Below are 12,537 nucleotides of genomic sequence, written 5' to 3'. Positions count from 1 at the left end.
TAAGTCACAGCTTACAGCTGTTCCCTATAGGTACGCCTACAGACGCCAGATTTTAAATCCGTAATATGTGTACCCGATAACCACTCCATAAAATTTCACCCACTAAGCTTTTAAATACAGGGAGTAAAATATCTACACATCTATTTTTAGTATCTTTGTGCAGACACTTCTATCTAGGTTTCTAGTGTTATAGAATTTATTTGTATTTCAAAATTCATCTTTTTTCTTTCTCCTTCTTAGCATGTTCCATACCTTGTACTCTACTGAAAATTTTTCCCATTATATCTTTTCAGTCTCTTTATCTCACTAGCTTTCTTGTAAACTTCACTTGCCTATGGTGCTCATTTTATGAGGAAGTCTCTTTGCTGCAGTAGTGTGAACCATGGTTTATTGTTATTAGCTCCATTTGTGTTGATGGATTCACGTCTGATTATTCCTGAATCCTGAGACACTAGGTACTATAGATCGTCTCTTTTTCTTCATTTGCTTTGCTTAAGGCAGTAGCACAGCCACCGGTGATGTTTGCTTCCGTAGTATTTATTGTGACCTGTATACATTTAATAATAAATTAAACAAATATAGCAAACGAGCTCCTGGGTATGGCTATAGCTTGGTATTGCGAATTATATGGCTAAAGCTATACTAATTTTGAATTTCATGCAATTCCGTTTATAACTAACGGAGATGTCAAAAGGACCTTCTTTATTTTTTTGGCCTACTTTACCAATTCACGAACTCCGATCTACAAATTTGATCAAGAATTCACCTGAAAACCAAAGGTCCGGGGTGAGCCGGATTTAGCATGGGGCCATGTGGGCCCGGGTCCATAGGGGTAAATTTTTAGGGGCGGCAAAAAAACAAATTTGGGAAATAATTCTACAGTATTATCGTGGAAAAATAACATAACCTCTTAAGAAATTGAAGTTAGAATGTTACGCACACTCATACCAACTTAAAAGTAATCATGAAATAAGGAGTAACATAACCTCACATTTCGATGAAATTATGCGAACTTTGTATTAAGATTGTGAACAATTTAGGGCTTCTCCCGCAAGTATTTTTGTTGAAAGCACTTAATTAAGGTGTCCTTTAGCCATTTTTATCAATTTTAATACTATGCGATCAAAAATGAGTTGCTGTCGAGTCACCTTTATAATTTTTGTTTACATGAGAAATTGTACTTAACTTGAACTTCCAAAGGCGACTCTACAGCAACTCATTTTTGATCGTCCGTTACCTGGGGTAGGTACTTTGGAGAACCACTTCTGAATTTCACATTGTAAATATCAAGTAATAACGTATATTCTTAAAAATAAAATTAGATATAGCCCCTTATGATCACCTGTTGATGTAATGATGGAAATATTAAAAAAAGGAGTACATTTTCTTTAAATATTAAACAGTTATCTGTTTGTAATTCAAACTACAGATATTATACTTTGTTTCAATAACACTTTTTAAATCTCATAGGTAATTAATATAAAAAATGGTTTTACTGCTCATTAAATCAATTAGGGCGAAGAAAATCGTAGTAACAGTTTTCTGTAAAGAGTAAAAAATTATATTGGTTGGGGTATAAAATGCTTTTAATTGGGTGGGGGGGGGGGGGGGGCGGAGATTTGAGTAGTTCTGGCCCTGCCTCCACGACGTGACGTTCTGGTTTCTAGGACTTTTCCATAATCACTCCCGTTTTCACGTCACCTGTAATTTGTTTATTTTCTGAATGTGTTCTCTGACATTTCATTAAGGACTGTTTTACTACTGGTATGTTACTTACCTCACCTGCGTACCCTCCTCCTTTATCCGGGCTTGGGACCGGCAGTGATTGCAATGTTCTTTCTGAGCCAATAATTGATCGACTCGGTCAGAGACACTGCTACCACAGGCGGAGTTATACGAAGTCCATTGGAGAATTTCCAGGTTAGTGCTGTACTTATTTCTAATTAGAAATTCGGATATGACAAAACCAATCGAATTTCCTGTCAATAAACCACGTTCAGGACGTCTGAAATGCGAACGCGTCAAAAGATCTGGGTAAAATCTATGGTATAGTTTTGAGAAAAATCGCAGAATACGGTTTCGTCAAATTGAGAAAGATGCAACATTTCCAATCAGCGAAACAAATACAGCCTGATTCAAATTCGAGGGCTACCATGCGGATCTCGGTAAGTATAAGGGATTATAGGTAGTTTAAATTGGGAAAAGTTGCATATTTTGGTACTTAACATAATGGCGTTTTGAAATTGAAAATAAAAGAAAATGGCTTCCATAAGAAAAAACAAAGTTGAACGCTTATTCGTATTATTTTCGAATCACATTTGAAAATCAGACCAATAACATTTGGTAGCGTTGACTTTTAGCTGTCCATTCGTGAAAAAAACATTTTGCTAAGTTGTCAAACAACAGTGATATGGTTAATTTACTGAACCTCTGAAACTGTAAAAGCATGTCGAATAATTGCGAAACCATGGCCGTTAGACATAGCATCATTCACAAAATCATACTGATTTTTTATGAGGAATTCAATAGTGCCATCAGAAAAGATAGTGCCATTTGAAATAAGAAAGCATCGGTATCGTTCTGATACAACCGGAAAAGCGGCCATCTTGAAAATATTTTTAAATGATTCCTTTTGATCGATTATTTAAAAAAGGCAATGGGTCCCGAATCAAAATTCCAAACCGTTCCCGAGATACTTCTAATGGTCCACTTAAGAACACCACCATGTATAACAACACTTTAAAATACGCGTATACCTACGCTATAATCGTATATCAATGAGAAATAATAAACGCATAATATTCCTACAAAAATATAGCAATATCCGGTGGACATTTATGCTTATTTTATATACGTAGGGTTTGAGTCTACAATAAACGCTTTTTATACGGAACGGAGTTGCTAGGGGCGATGAAGCAACGATTATCGATGGAAACTACATTACAACAAATTACAGCCGAAACGTAAAGAAGGTACACGATAAATAAACGAGGTGCAACATGGCGGTACTTACTTCAAAAGGGTAAAACGCATATGTAAATCCTCCACTGAGAGCACAGGCGAATCCCGTCTAAACTAATCACTACAGAATTACCAAATTATGAATTCAATCGCCAGAGATCGAGATATTCGGAAGACGGCAATGCGAATCCCATGCCTTTTACCTTACGCTTTCAGCTGATTTTTTAATCGACGTGTACTTTGATAATAATAATAATCTCGATAATAATAATAATAATAGAGATTTATTGCCCAACAGCACAGACATTCCAATTACAGGACAATACATATTTAATAGTTAACGCGCAATTATTTAGTGTAATAAGAAAAAAGAAAAAGAAAGAAACACAAGAAAAACATAACATAACTAAACAACAAAATAATTAAATTCATATAAATATAGACACCGAAAATCAAGGCAAATATGCGTGGTTAACATTCCACCAATAGGTGGAGCCCTCTATCAAATTGATTCAATGCTATTATACGGGGGTTCTTCGATAAGCAGTAAATGTAAGCCGTAAACAAAGCTAAACTTAAGAATAAATCGTTAAGTGCAATTTACGTTATGTGATTTTGCTTACGATTTTCCGTATGATTTTTTTGTACGATTTATTCATTCGAATTTTGTTAGGGGTGGTTTTCTGTTTACGTTATACGATTTGCTATCAACAATTACGAATAAGTATGAGCGGACCCCAAAACAGGACAATTAGCCAAAGAAATCTTAAGCAAGATCACATAACATAAACTGCACTTAACAATATTGTATTCTACCAATGCAATGGATGTCAAGTGATTCGTGATTATGGTTGAAAGCTTGATTCTCCACTATACATAAAAAATAAAAATGCTGTCAAAACCGAAAAAAGCACACATTCTCCTGTACAAGATTGAGTCATTGTAAATTTTAGGTATACTTGTCTTGATGTTGGTTGGTATAAAGTGTTGAAGATCAAGTTTATCCCCAAAGAAGCATCATAAGGGTCACCCGAAACGTAACTTTTCAAAAATTCGAATTTGCATTTGGGGTTCTACATTTGACATTTAAACGAATTATACCTAGACTTCTAATTGTTCGCCAATTCTAACGACCAAGTTTGGATTGCCAGTTTTAAATAACCTAATAATTTTCCTACAGTTCTGTATGAATTTCGGTAAAATTTCCGCTTACTTACGTGAAATAATCATGAAAGAGGTAAATGAGATAGGGTACATCATTTCTTAAAACACTTCCCATTTTTCGCTCCTTACTATTTCTATTCGCATTACATGCATAATAGCTTACAGTTATTGACCGGGCTTTAGAGGAATTTTTTAGTCCTAGTCTAGGCATATTGACAAGGTGAACTTATCACGTCAATAGCCGGCCCGGGTGGCGCAGTTCAGTTAAAGCTGAACTGTGGTGCTAAGGGTTCCTGGTTCGAATCCGGGTTCGGCGTTGGATATTTGTAAATATATGGTGGGTTGGGTTCAAGGTTATTTTATTTCAAAGGTTACCTGGTAACTATGTGGGCGGAAGCGGGAGGGACGTAATGTATACGTCATCGAGAATTCAGACATTGACGCTCAAGGTTGTTTTGTAGTCGCGCGGGTGCTTATTTTTCTTGAGTTATAGTTTATTTGTTTAAAATTTGTTGAATTTTGAAGTGCTTAAGGACATATTTTAGGTGTAGATACCTGTTTGGTGCAATATAAAGACATTTGGTTTGTGAATTTTGTGGGTTTTCATAGCCGTGATTGAAAGGTTAGTTCATCAATTATATGCACTTTTGTATGTTATAATTAAATATTTTTTTAGATGAGTGGCGGTAACACTAAAATTCCTCATCCTGGTGTAAATAAAATCTCGGTTTTTACGTTTCCCAAGGACCCTACCGTTCTTAAAGAATGGGTAAGAAAATGTTTCACATCCGGCAGCAAACTAAAATGTGCTGCGCCCTCATTGGTCAAAACGGTCAACCAATGAAAACGTGGCGTCCCTCCCTGGCCGCAAACGTTTAAAAGCAGAGCCACGAACTCTGCAAAGTGCAACGCAATTTCTGCTTCGACTGCACTTCAAGAAACAAAAAGCTCTCCACCTGCAGAACCAGGTCGCCTTGCCAGCTCGACCTCGCGCCACACTCCATCAGTCAGAAGACCTGCATCTGGGCTCACCCCAACGACAGAGCTCGCCGTGTGCACCTCGGTTACCATTTTGTACATACTATAAATATACATTTTCCATAAAACTCAACAGCATTTTATTTGGCGTCATCCGCTAAAGAATGTTTAGAGTTTTAATTCCCAAAGGCTAGGTATTGGTACATAGGGGTGGTTCCTATTTTGTAGAACGCGGAATCTTATCCATTTCCACCTCTAAAATTAATTTCCTCGTGCAATGTAAAACAGCTTACGCACCACACTCATTTTTGCAATACTTTGATTGCTTTCAAAGGTGGAAGTTTAAACTTCCAAGATTTCCAATATAAGATCCACCCTTATATACATATACCCATATAAATCCAAAAATATACTGCAAAAAGCTAAATTTTTTACCACTTTTATTAGCATTGTAACCTATGAGCAATTTTAAATGTGAATTCTGAATGACGTTTTCCCGCCTTCAAAATGCAAGCATTCTATTGGTTTAGAGTTACCAGACAACCTTTCTAATAAAACAACCTTGGGTTGGGTTGGTAGAGCAGCCTTGGCTGAACCCCCGCCCACTCAAAAATAAAGACAAAATAAAAAATAAAAAAATATTGAAAATGAGAAAAAATAGCATAATGTGAGCATAAATAAGGTACTTACGATTACTTCAAAATATACAACGCCAAGAATACGCCTAATTATTGTAAGAGCAAATTTTTATTATACGCAGAACAACGTGATCACAAAATTGTAATAGAATCACAAATGGAATGTTATCAATTATTAAAAATGAAGGAACCAAATCAGTAGTTACTTACATGAAAGCATTGAATAAGCACTTTATATTCAATGATAAAAGTCAGAAAAATGACACATTACATTCGAGGCCCCCGTGAGATCGAGTACTTTAGTTTTCGAGTTAAGTAGTGCCATTTTACTGACCAGTTTTGTATTAAATTGTTCCCGAAATGGTCTTTTTAGTATAAAATTGCAATTTTCATACTATAGAACTTCTGATTAATATATTATGTGCCAGTAATGACAGAAGTCATTAGACACTACAAATGTGACATGCAAAGCGGCAGGAGTAGTCTGGTCTTTACACATTTGTAATGTCTATGACATCTGTAATCACTGACAAAGTTCTATATGAAAATTGAAAAGTAGTCAGGTAAAGTGTTACTGTCACTGTCTTGGAAACTAACATTTCTTAACCTAAAGTAGGGATGAAAATTAAGAATTTCATGACGATTCCGGGTAATAATATTTGCCCATTATACCTAAAATATGATCGCTAAGGGCCACATTAGTTAAGCCCGAATACACTCCAGGGTATATGACATGTGCACATCCATATCCCCAAGACACGACGCCAATTTGAACGCCACCAGAAACGAGAGGACCACCAGAATCTCCCTAATAAATTATGTTAGTTAGAGCGTCTAAAATCAAGTATGCCAATTAGGTACCTGACAGGTATCCTTGCCGGGATTTCTGAAACAGATCATCCTGTCGGTGATTTTTCCGTTGTAAGTCTTATTGCAGGTATCTCTGTCTTCTTCTGCGACTTCAACAACTTGGAGTTGGTTGGGTGAGGGTCCAATGGAGTGAAGGGCGCCCCAGCCTGATACGAAAGCGATACGCCCACCTTCTTGGGCATTATAAGGGGGAATCTCGATGATTTGAGCCTTGGACGAAAACACTACGTCTTGTGCTAATTTCAAAACCGAAACATCGTAATCATTGCTGCCCGGATTGTAATCGGGATGGTCATGGAAGTGATCAACGGCAACAACGATGCCTCCTTGATCCCTTACGCTGCTTCCGTACCGAACCTCTAGGGATTCAGCGGACTGGCTGTAGTTTTAAGCAGCTTAGTGCCCACTTCTGTAATATTATGACTTGGTCTTACCCGTAATTGCAATGCGCAGCAGTTAAAATTAGGTTGCGGGCAATAATCGATCCACCGCAGATGTGATTCCCGAAATACATGAGCGAGATTTGGTGAGGATAATCTTCAATGGTCGTATCGACGCCGCCCACGATTCTTCCATCTAGCTGGGGAACTTGAGGACGGAGCCTCGGACTTGCCTCTGTTTTTTTATGTTGATATAGGAAGATGTTTTTCGAAATTGATATATACTTACCAACGGCAAGAGCGGCGAATACGGCAACCAGTACTATTTTGAACATGTTGCTGCTGAAAAGTGATGATCAAAACTCGAGTTTCGCTTTAATACCGTTTTCAAGTGGAGGACTGATTACTACTTTGATTAGATATTTCTCAATGGGAATCAACAGGTTTTGCACTAGACATTCGCTTCTTTCATGAGATCATGTCATTGCAATCGGGATATCCGTTTAGATCTAAATGAAGCAGAAGAAGAAAAAGGGCAATTAAAATGTCTTGCTTCTACATGAAGCGAAATAGAAGTTGTTACATAGCGATCACTATTTATTTACGTTTGCTTTCAAACAGAATATATCGTGAGAATTTCTACAAAATAATAAGAAAACTGTATCTTCCAGGCGAACTGACCGACCGATAAAATAAAGAAGCACCTTCAAATTCGTTCCTCTTTCAACCGAAACTAAGGTTTTGGAAATCACCAGCCTAAGCCTGTCCTTTTTTGGGACAATCAAAGAACCTATGTGTAAACATAATTTGAATACACCCACTGATGAATGAGATAACGTTTCTGAATTGAGAACAAAGTTTGGCATAACATTGAATTTCCCTTGCAATCACGTCGATTACACCGATTTAAAAGATAAGATCCTTTGATTAGCCTCTACTTGTCATTATCAAGTTTCGATTTTAGACGCCATAATCAGGTGGTTGGATGTAAGTGGGTAATCCTTACTGTCATAGCAACAAAATTTTATTCTATCGATGGTCGACCTAAACAATTTTGAAAACCATAATTTTGTCAATGTTGATTTTGAAAATGTGGGAAAAGGTTACGAAATGAGATTTTGTGAAAACACTGTTATTGCTCGCATCGCACGCTGGTCGAATGTTGCTTTTGAGATTTCGGTCCCATTCCCTCTAAACACGAATATCCAAACCCTGTTACCCTTAAATGATGTGCGGACTCAAATTTTGGGCACCTTTTAAAATTATTTTAAGATAAAATACGTGTTCATTTTGACGTCTATAAATGGAGCTTCTTCGTTTCTTCTGCAGCGGTGTTATCACTCACAGTTTTTAGCGTATTTTCCTCAAAGTGAAAAATCGCTATTGGCTGCACTTTGTCTCCGTCCGTCCGTCACACGTACTCCTTCTACACCACTGAACCGATTTGGGCGATATAGGGCTCATTTGAAATGGCTTGGTCCAAGGATTCCGTGCGTACCGATATTTTTCGATTTTGCGTATGCGCAGTGTCAAAAATTTGGATTAACGCATGTGCAATGCTAACTTTTTTATTTATGAAGATATTTAAATGAAACTTTAAAAAATTAAAATTAAATAAATTAACGACGTTTTCAAAATGTTGTTTTGCGCATGCGCATTGCCAACTTTCCTATTTATGAACGCATTTAAATGAAATTTAATACATAGGCACTTGGAATACAAGCAAAAATAACACCGATCTTAAAATTTGGTTTTGCGCATGCGCAATGGCAACTTTATTATTTATGAAAGCAGTTAAATGAAATATCATATGTAGACACTTTGAATGAAACTAAAACTAATACCGGTTTCAAAATTACTGTTTACGCATGCTGTATGTTTTATTTATGAAGGTAGTATTCAATAAAATTTCTAATGTAGACAATGCGCAATGCTATTTACGAAAGCATCAAAAGGTTTTGGGACAAATTACTATTAAGCAGGACTAAAAATGCTCTCGTTATTTATTGCTTGCATAAGACTTTTTTAACTCTGTTTGTAATTTTAGGTTGCTCAATCGAACCTAGTTTTGAATATTTGCGAGTAAGCTTTTAACGCCATATATTCAAAGACGCTTTAGTTTCGTGCCTCTTTTCGTTTATGATTGAACGCTTGCAAAGAATGTTTTCAGGGTACCGATCTTTTTAGTTAATTTTATCATGTATTAGGACCAATTGTTTGTAATGATAGTTTGTGGTGATTGAAAGTTCTTTCTTCAAAACTAACTTTTAAATAAATAAACTTCAGGGAAAAAACGCATACGCTTTCGTGTTTTTATGCATCACAAAAACGTTTGGACATTTTCACAATTGCATACGATGCATTGTCAAGCATGAGGAAGGATATGGGAACGGGTGGGAATTAAACATAAAACCTGAGTCAAATGAATGAAATTTACGTTCCAATGACAACAGCTAAAATTCATTCTATTTTTGTTCATTCTTTAGTGCATCACACTTACAATATGCTGCCCTAATGGCTGCCTCAGTTAAGTGCGAAACACTCCAGGTATCTGGCATTTCTGCACATCCATATTCCCAAGAGACAACGCCAACTTTGGTGATCCCAACCTCCAGAATAAGAGGGCCGCCAGAATCTCCTTAAATACCATAATGTTATGAAAGTTCGGAAAGAAGTATGCATTGTTTAACTTTGATTGGTGCGGTGCCATTTTCATTAATTTTTTCCTTCGTAAAGCCGTATCGAAATACACTGTCAATTAATCAAACGTAGTTGAAAGCGTAAGCTAGATACGCCATGCGTATTTCTAAATGCCATCTTCCGTGTATACATGACGTTGCTAATTAAATTTATGGATAACCAAGGCGATGGCATTGAAAACGGTTTGGACATATCGTTTCGGCCTTAGATTAGGAAAGAGTATGGATACCGCGTATGCCGTACAGCCCGTGTATGAATCGTGTTACCTTTTTAAACAAGTCCGCCATTTTATATGTGGCACATATGTCATTAAAGTAACATCGTTTTTTACGAGTTTTTGCGCTTAAATTGAGAGGAAATACACAAACAACAACTTAAAATCATGGTGAAATGTGCATATTGTGGATGCAAAAGCCGGAGTGAGAAGGAGGAACCGGGAATTTCATTTCAAACGTAAATATTGAAAATGTGCCTAATGCCGTTACCACGTATTTTCCTATTTTTCCTCATAAAGTTTTTTCTTTGAATATTCTTCTTTTAATATGTTAAAATTCATACCTTAATGAGCGACTTGACTTAATTTCTTACAACAGGACCAATCCCATGCATTCAAATTTTGATAACAAACGTCTTCAAGGACGGAATTATTCAATAAACTCCATAGACGTAGTCATTAGCACTCCGCGTTTTTCAAAGAGAAAATTGGTACGGAAACGGCTTTACGTGAAAAATCAAACAGAAAGCAATGAAGATTCTTATTTTATCACAATCTTTAGCTGGAGGGACAGTTAGTTTTGAAGGCATTTCCGAAAAAAGATGAGAGGAAGTTTCGTTTATCCCGTGTCTGATTAATAAATAGCGCAACGCACGAATTTCATTCGTATGTTCAACTTCAACGTGATTTATTAGCTATAATTAGGTGCTTCTGCCACTATTCGCATTTACGGATGCTACGACACTGGCCAATGTCAATATGTGGCAGCTGGTAACACTACCGCTAGTGAATTATGCGTCCATATTCTTTCCTTGTCTAAGGTTTCAGCACTTAAATAGCATGAGTTTGTGCATATTTTAGCATGAAAAGAAATTTTTTGGCCCGTATGGCTTTTTGACAGGGCCGCCATTTTGTTTTTTTTTAAATGGCAACATATTTTACTTTCATTACGAATATGCAATAGGAAAAATACGGTTAAGCAAAACTATTTATTAGAGCGAAGTTGTGAATAATACAACAAGAATTGTTATCTTTCGCCAAGTTCATTCCAATGTAAAAGTGATGTTTAAAGTTATCTTTGATGCTCACGAAAATGTCCACCACGACCTCTCCGTGAAACGTGTTTTCTATTTCGCGTTTCATGTCTCAAATGGTGACGGAATTTGGTAATACTTGGTACCTTCGTTTGACTATCAATTATCTATTTATTGTTTTGTCAGTACTTGTATTGATGCCACTAAAGAAATAAACCATTGTATCAAATGGTATGAATCTGTCGATTAGGAGGAAAGTCGAATTTCCTGCCGGGGTGATTTATTTATTCGCATCTGCTCTTGTTTATGCATTGAAGCTTAGAATATAAAATATAGATTGAAGAGAATGTCACAAAAGACCGTTTGAGTGTTTACATTTTTTTACAATTGCAGACGAAGCAAGCTCGAGGAGGGATGAGGAAATAATTAACCGTAAGCCGAGTCAGAACGAATAAAAATTTAGCCAGCGACAACAGCTAAATTTCTTTTTTATTTTCTTCATTCTTTTAGTTTTGGTCCATCACACTTACAATATGAGCCCTAATGTAAGCCTCATTCAAGTGCGAATACACTCCCGGGTACCTGGCATCTGCACATGCATATCCCCAAGAGACGACGCCAACTTGAGCGCCACCAGAGATGAGAGGACCACCAGAATCTCCCTATAAATTATGTTAGAGCGTCTAAAATCAAATATGTCAATTAGGTACCTGGCAGGCATCCTTGCCAGGATTCTTGAAACAGATCATCCTGTCGGTGATTTTTCCGCCGTAAGCCCAGCTGCAGACGTGTCGGTCTTCTTCTGCGACTTCAACAACTTGGAGTTGGGTCGGCGCGGGTCCACCGGTGTAAAGAGCTCCCCAGCCTGATACGAAAGCGTTACGGCCACCTTCTTGAGTATTGGAAGGAACCATCTCGATGATTTGAGCAGTGGACGAAAGGACTACGTCTTCTGCTAATTTCAAGACGGACACATCGCAGTCGAGCATGACGGGATTGTACCTAGGATGCTGGTTGATCTGAACAACGGAAACAACGGTGCCTCCTTGATCCATTACACTGCTTCCGTAGCGGACCTTTAGGTCTTGTGCAGACATGCTGTAATTTTAAGCAGCTTAGTGCCTATTTCTGTAGTTATCACTTGGTCTTACCCGTAAGTGCAGTGAGCAGCAGTTAAAATTAGGTTGCGCGCAATAATCGATCCACCGCAGACATGACCGATGTAATCCAGGAGCGAAACTTGGTGAGGATAATCTTCAATGGTCGTATCGACACCGCCCACAATTCTTCCATCTAGCTGGGGAACTTGGGAACGAAGTCTTGGACTTGCCTCTGTTTTTTTTATTGCTTCTGTAGTAAACAGTTTTTTTAAATTAAATGTATGCATACATACCAACGGCAAGAGCGGCGAACAGGGCAACCAGTACTATTCTGAACATGCTGCTGCTGAAAAGTGATGATGAAAGCTCGGGTTGCGCATTTATACCACTTTGAAGTGGAGGGTACCTTGATTAGATAATTCTCACTCGAAATAAACAAGTGTTCCAAGGAGTAGACAATCATTTCTTTCATGAGGTCATGCCATTGCAACCATCGCA

The 12,537-nt window shown here is 37.4% G+C and overlaps 1 protein-coding gene across 1 annotated transcript; it reads right to left on the bottom strand.

The window, feature by feature from the left end:
• Positions 1-6,028: 6,028 nt before the first annotated feature.
• Positions 6,029-12,537, bottom strand: LOC116175474 (transmembrane protease serine 9-like). The gene is made up of 8 exons (XM_031493611.1): positions 12,333-12,537; positions 12,091-12,271; positions 11,650-12,037; positions 11,452-11,601; positions 7,281-7,338; positions 7,046-7,226; positions 6,603-6,990; positions 6,029-6,549 (listed from the first exon to the last, which is right to left on the bottom strand). Exons 1-8 carry the CDS (start codon positions 12,376-12,378, stop codon positions 6,376-6,378), a joined length of 1,566 nt encoding a protein of 521 aa, XP_031349471.1. The 5' UTR covers positions 12,379-12,537; the 3' UTR covers positions 6,029-6,375.

This window comes from Photinus pyralis, unplaced genomic scaffold, assembly GCF_008802855.1.
Source record: "Photinus pyralis isolate 1611_PpyrPB1 unplaced genomic scaffold, Ppyr1.3 Ppyr1.4_LG7, whole genome shotgun sequence".
Taxonomy (NCBI): domain Eukaryota; kingdom Metazoa; phylum Arthropoda; class Insecta; order Coleoptera; family Lampyridae; genus Photinus; species Photinus pyralis.
The sequence above is the reverse complement of the archived record's forward strand: the minus strand, read 5'-3'. Positions and strand labels throughout refer to the sequence as shown.

Excerpts from the sequence above, each read along its gene's own strand:
- LOC116175474 (XM_031493611.1), bottom strand. The coding sequence starts at position 12,378 with ATGTTCAGAATAGTACTGGTTGCCCTGTTCGCCGCTCTTGCCGTTG. Across the intron at positions 11,602-11,649 it reads CTGGCAAGGATGCCTGCCAG|GGAGATTCTGGTGGTCCTCT; the intron begins GTACCTAATTGA and ends CATAATTTATAG. Across the intron at positions 6,991-7,045 it reads GCTGCGCATTGCAATTACGG|CCAGTCCGCTGAATCCCTAG; the intron begins GTAAGACCAAGT and ends TTAAAACTACAG.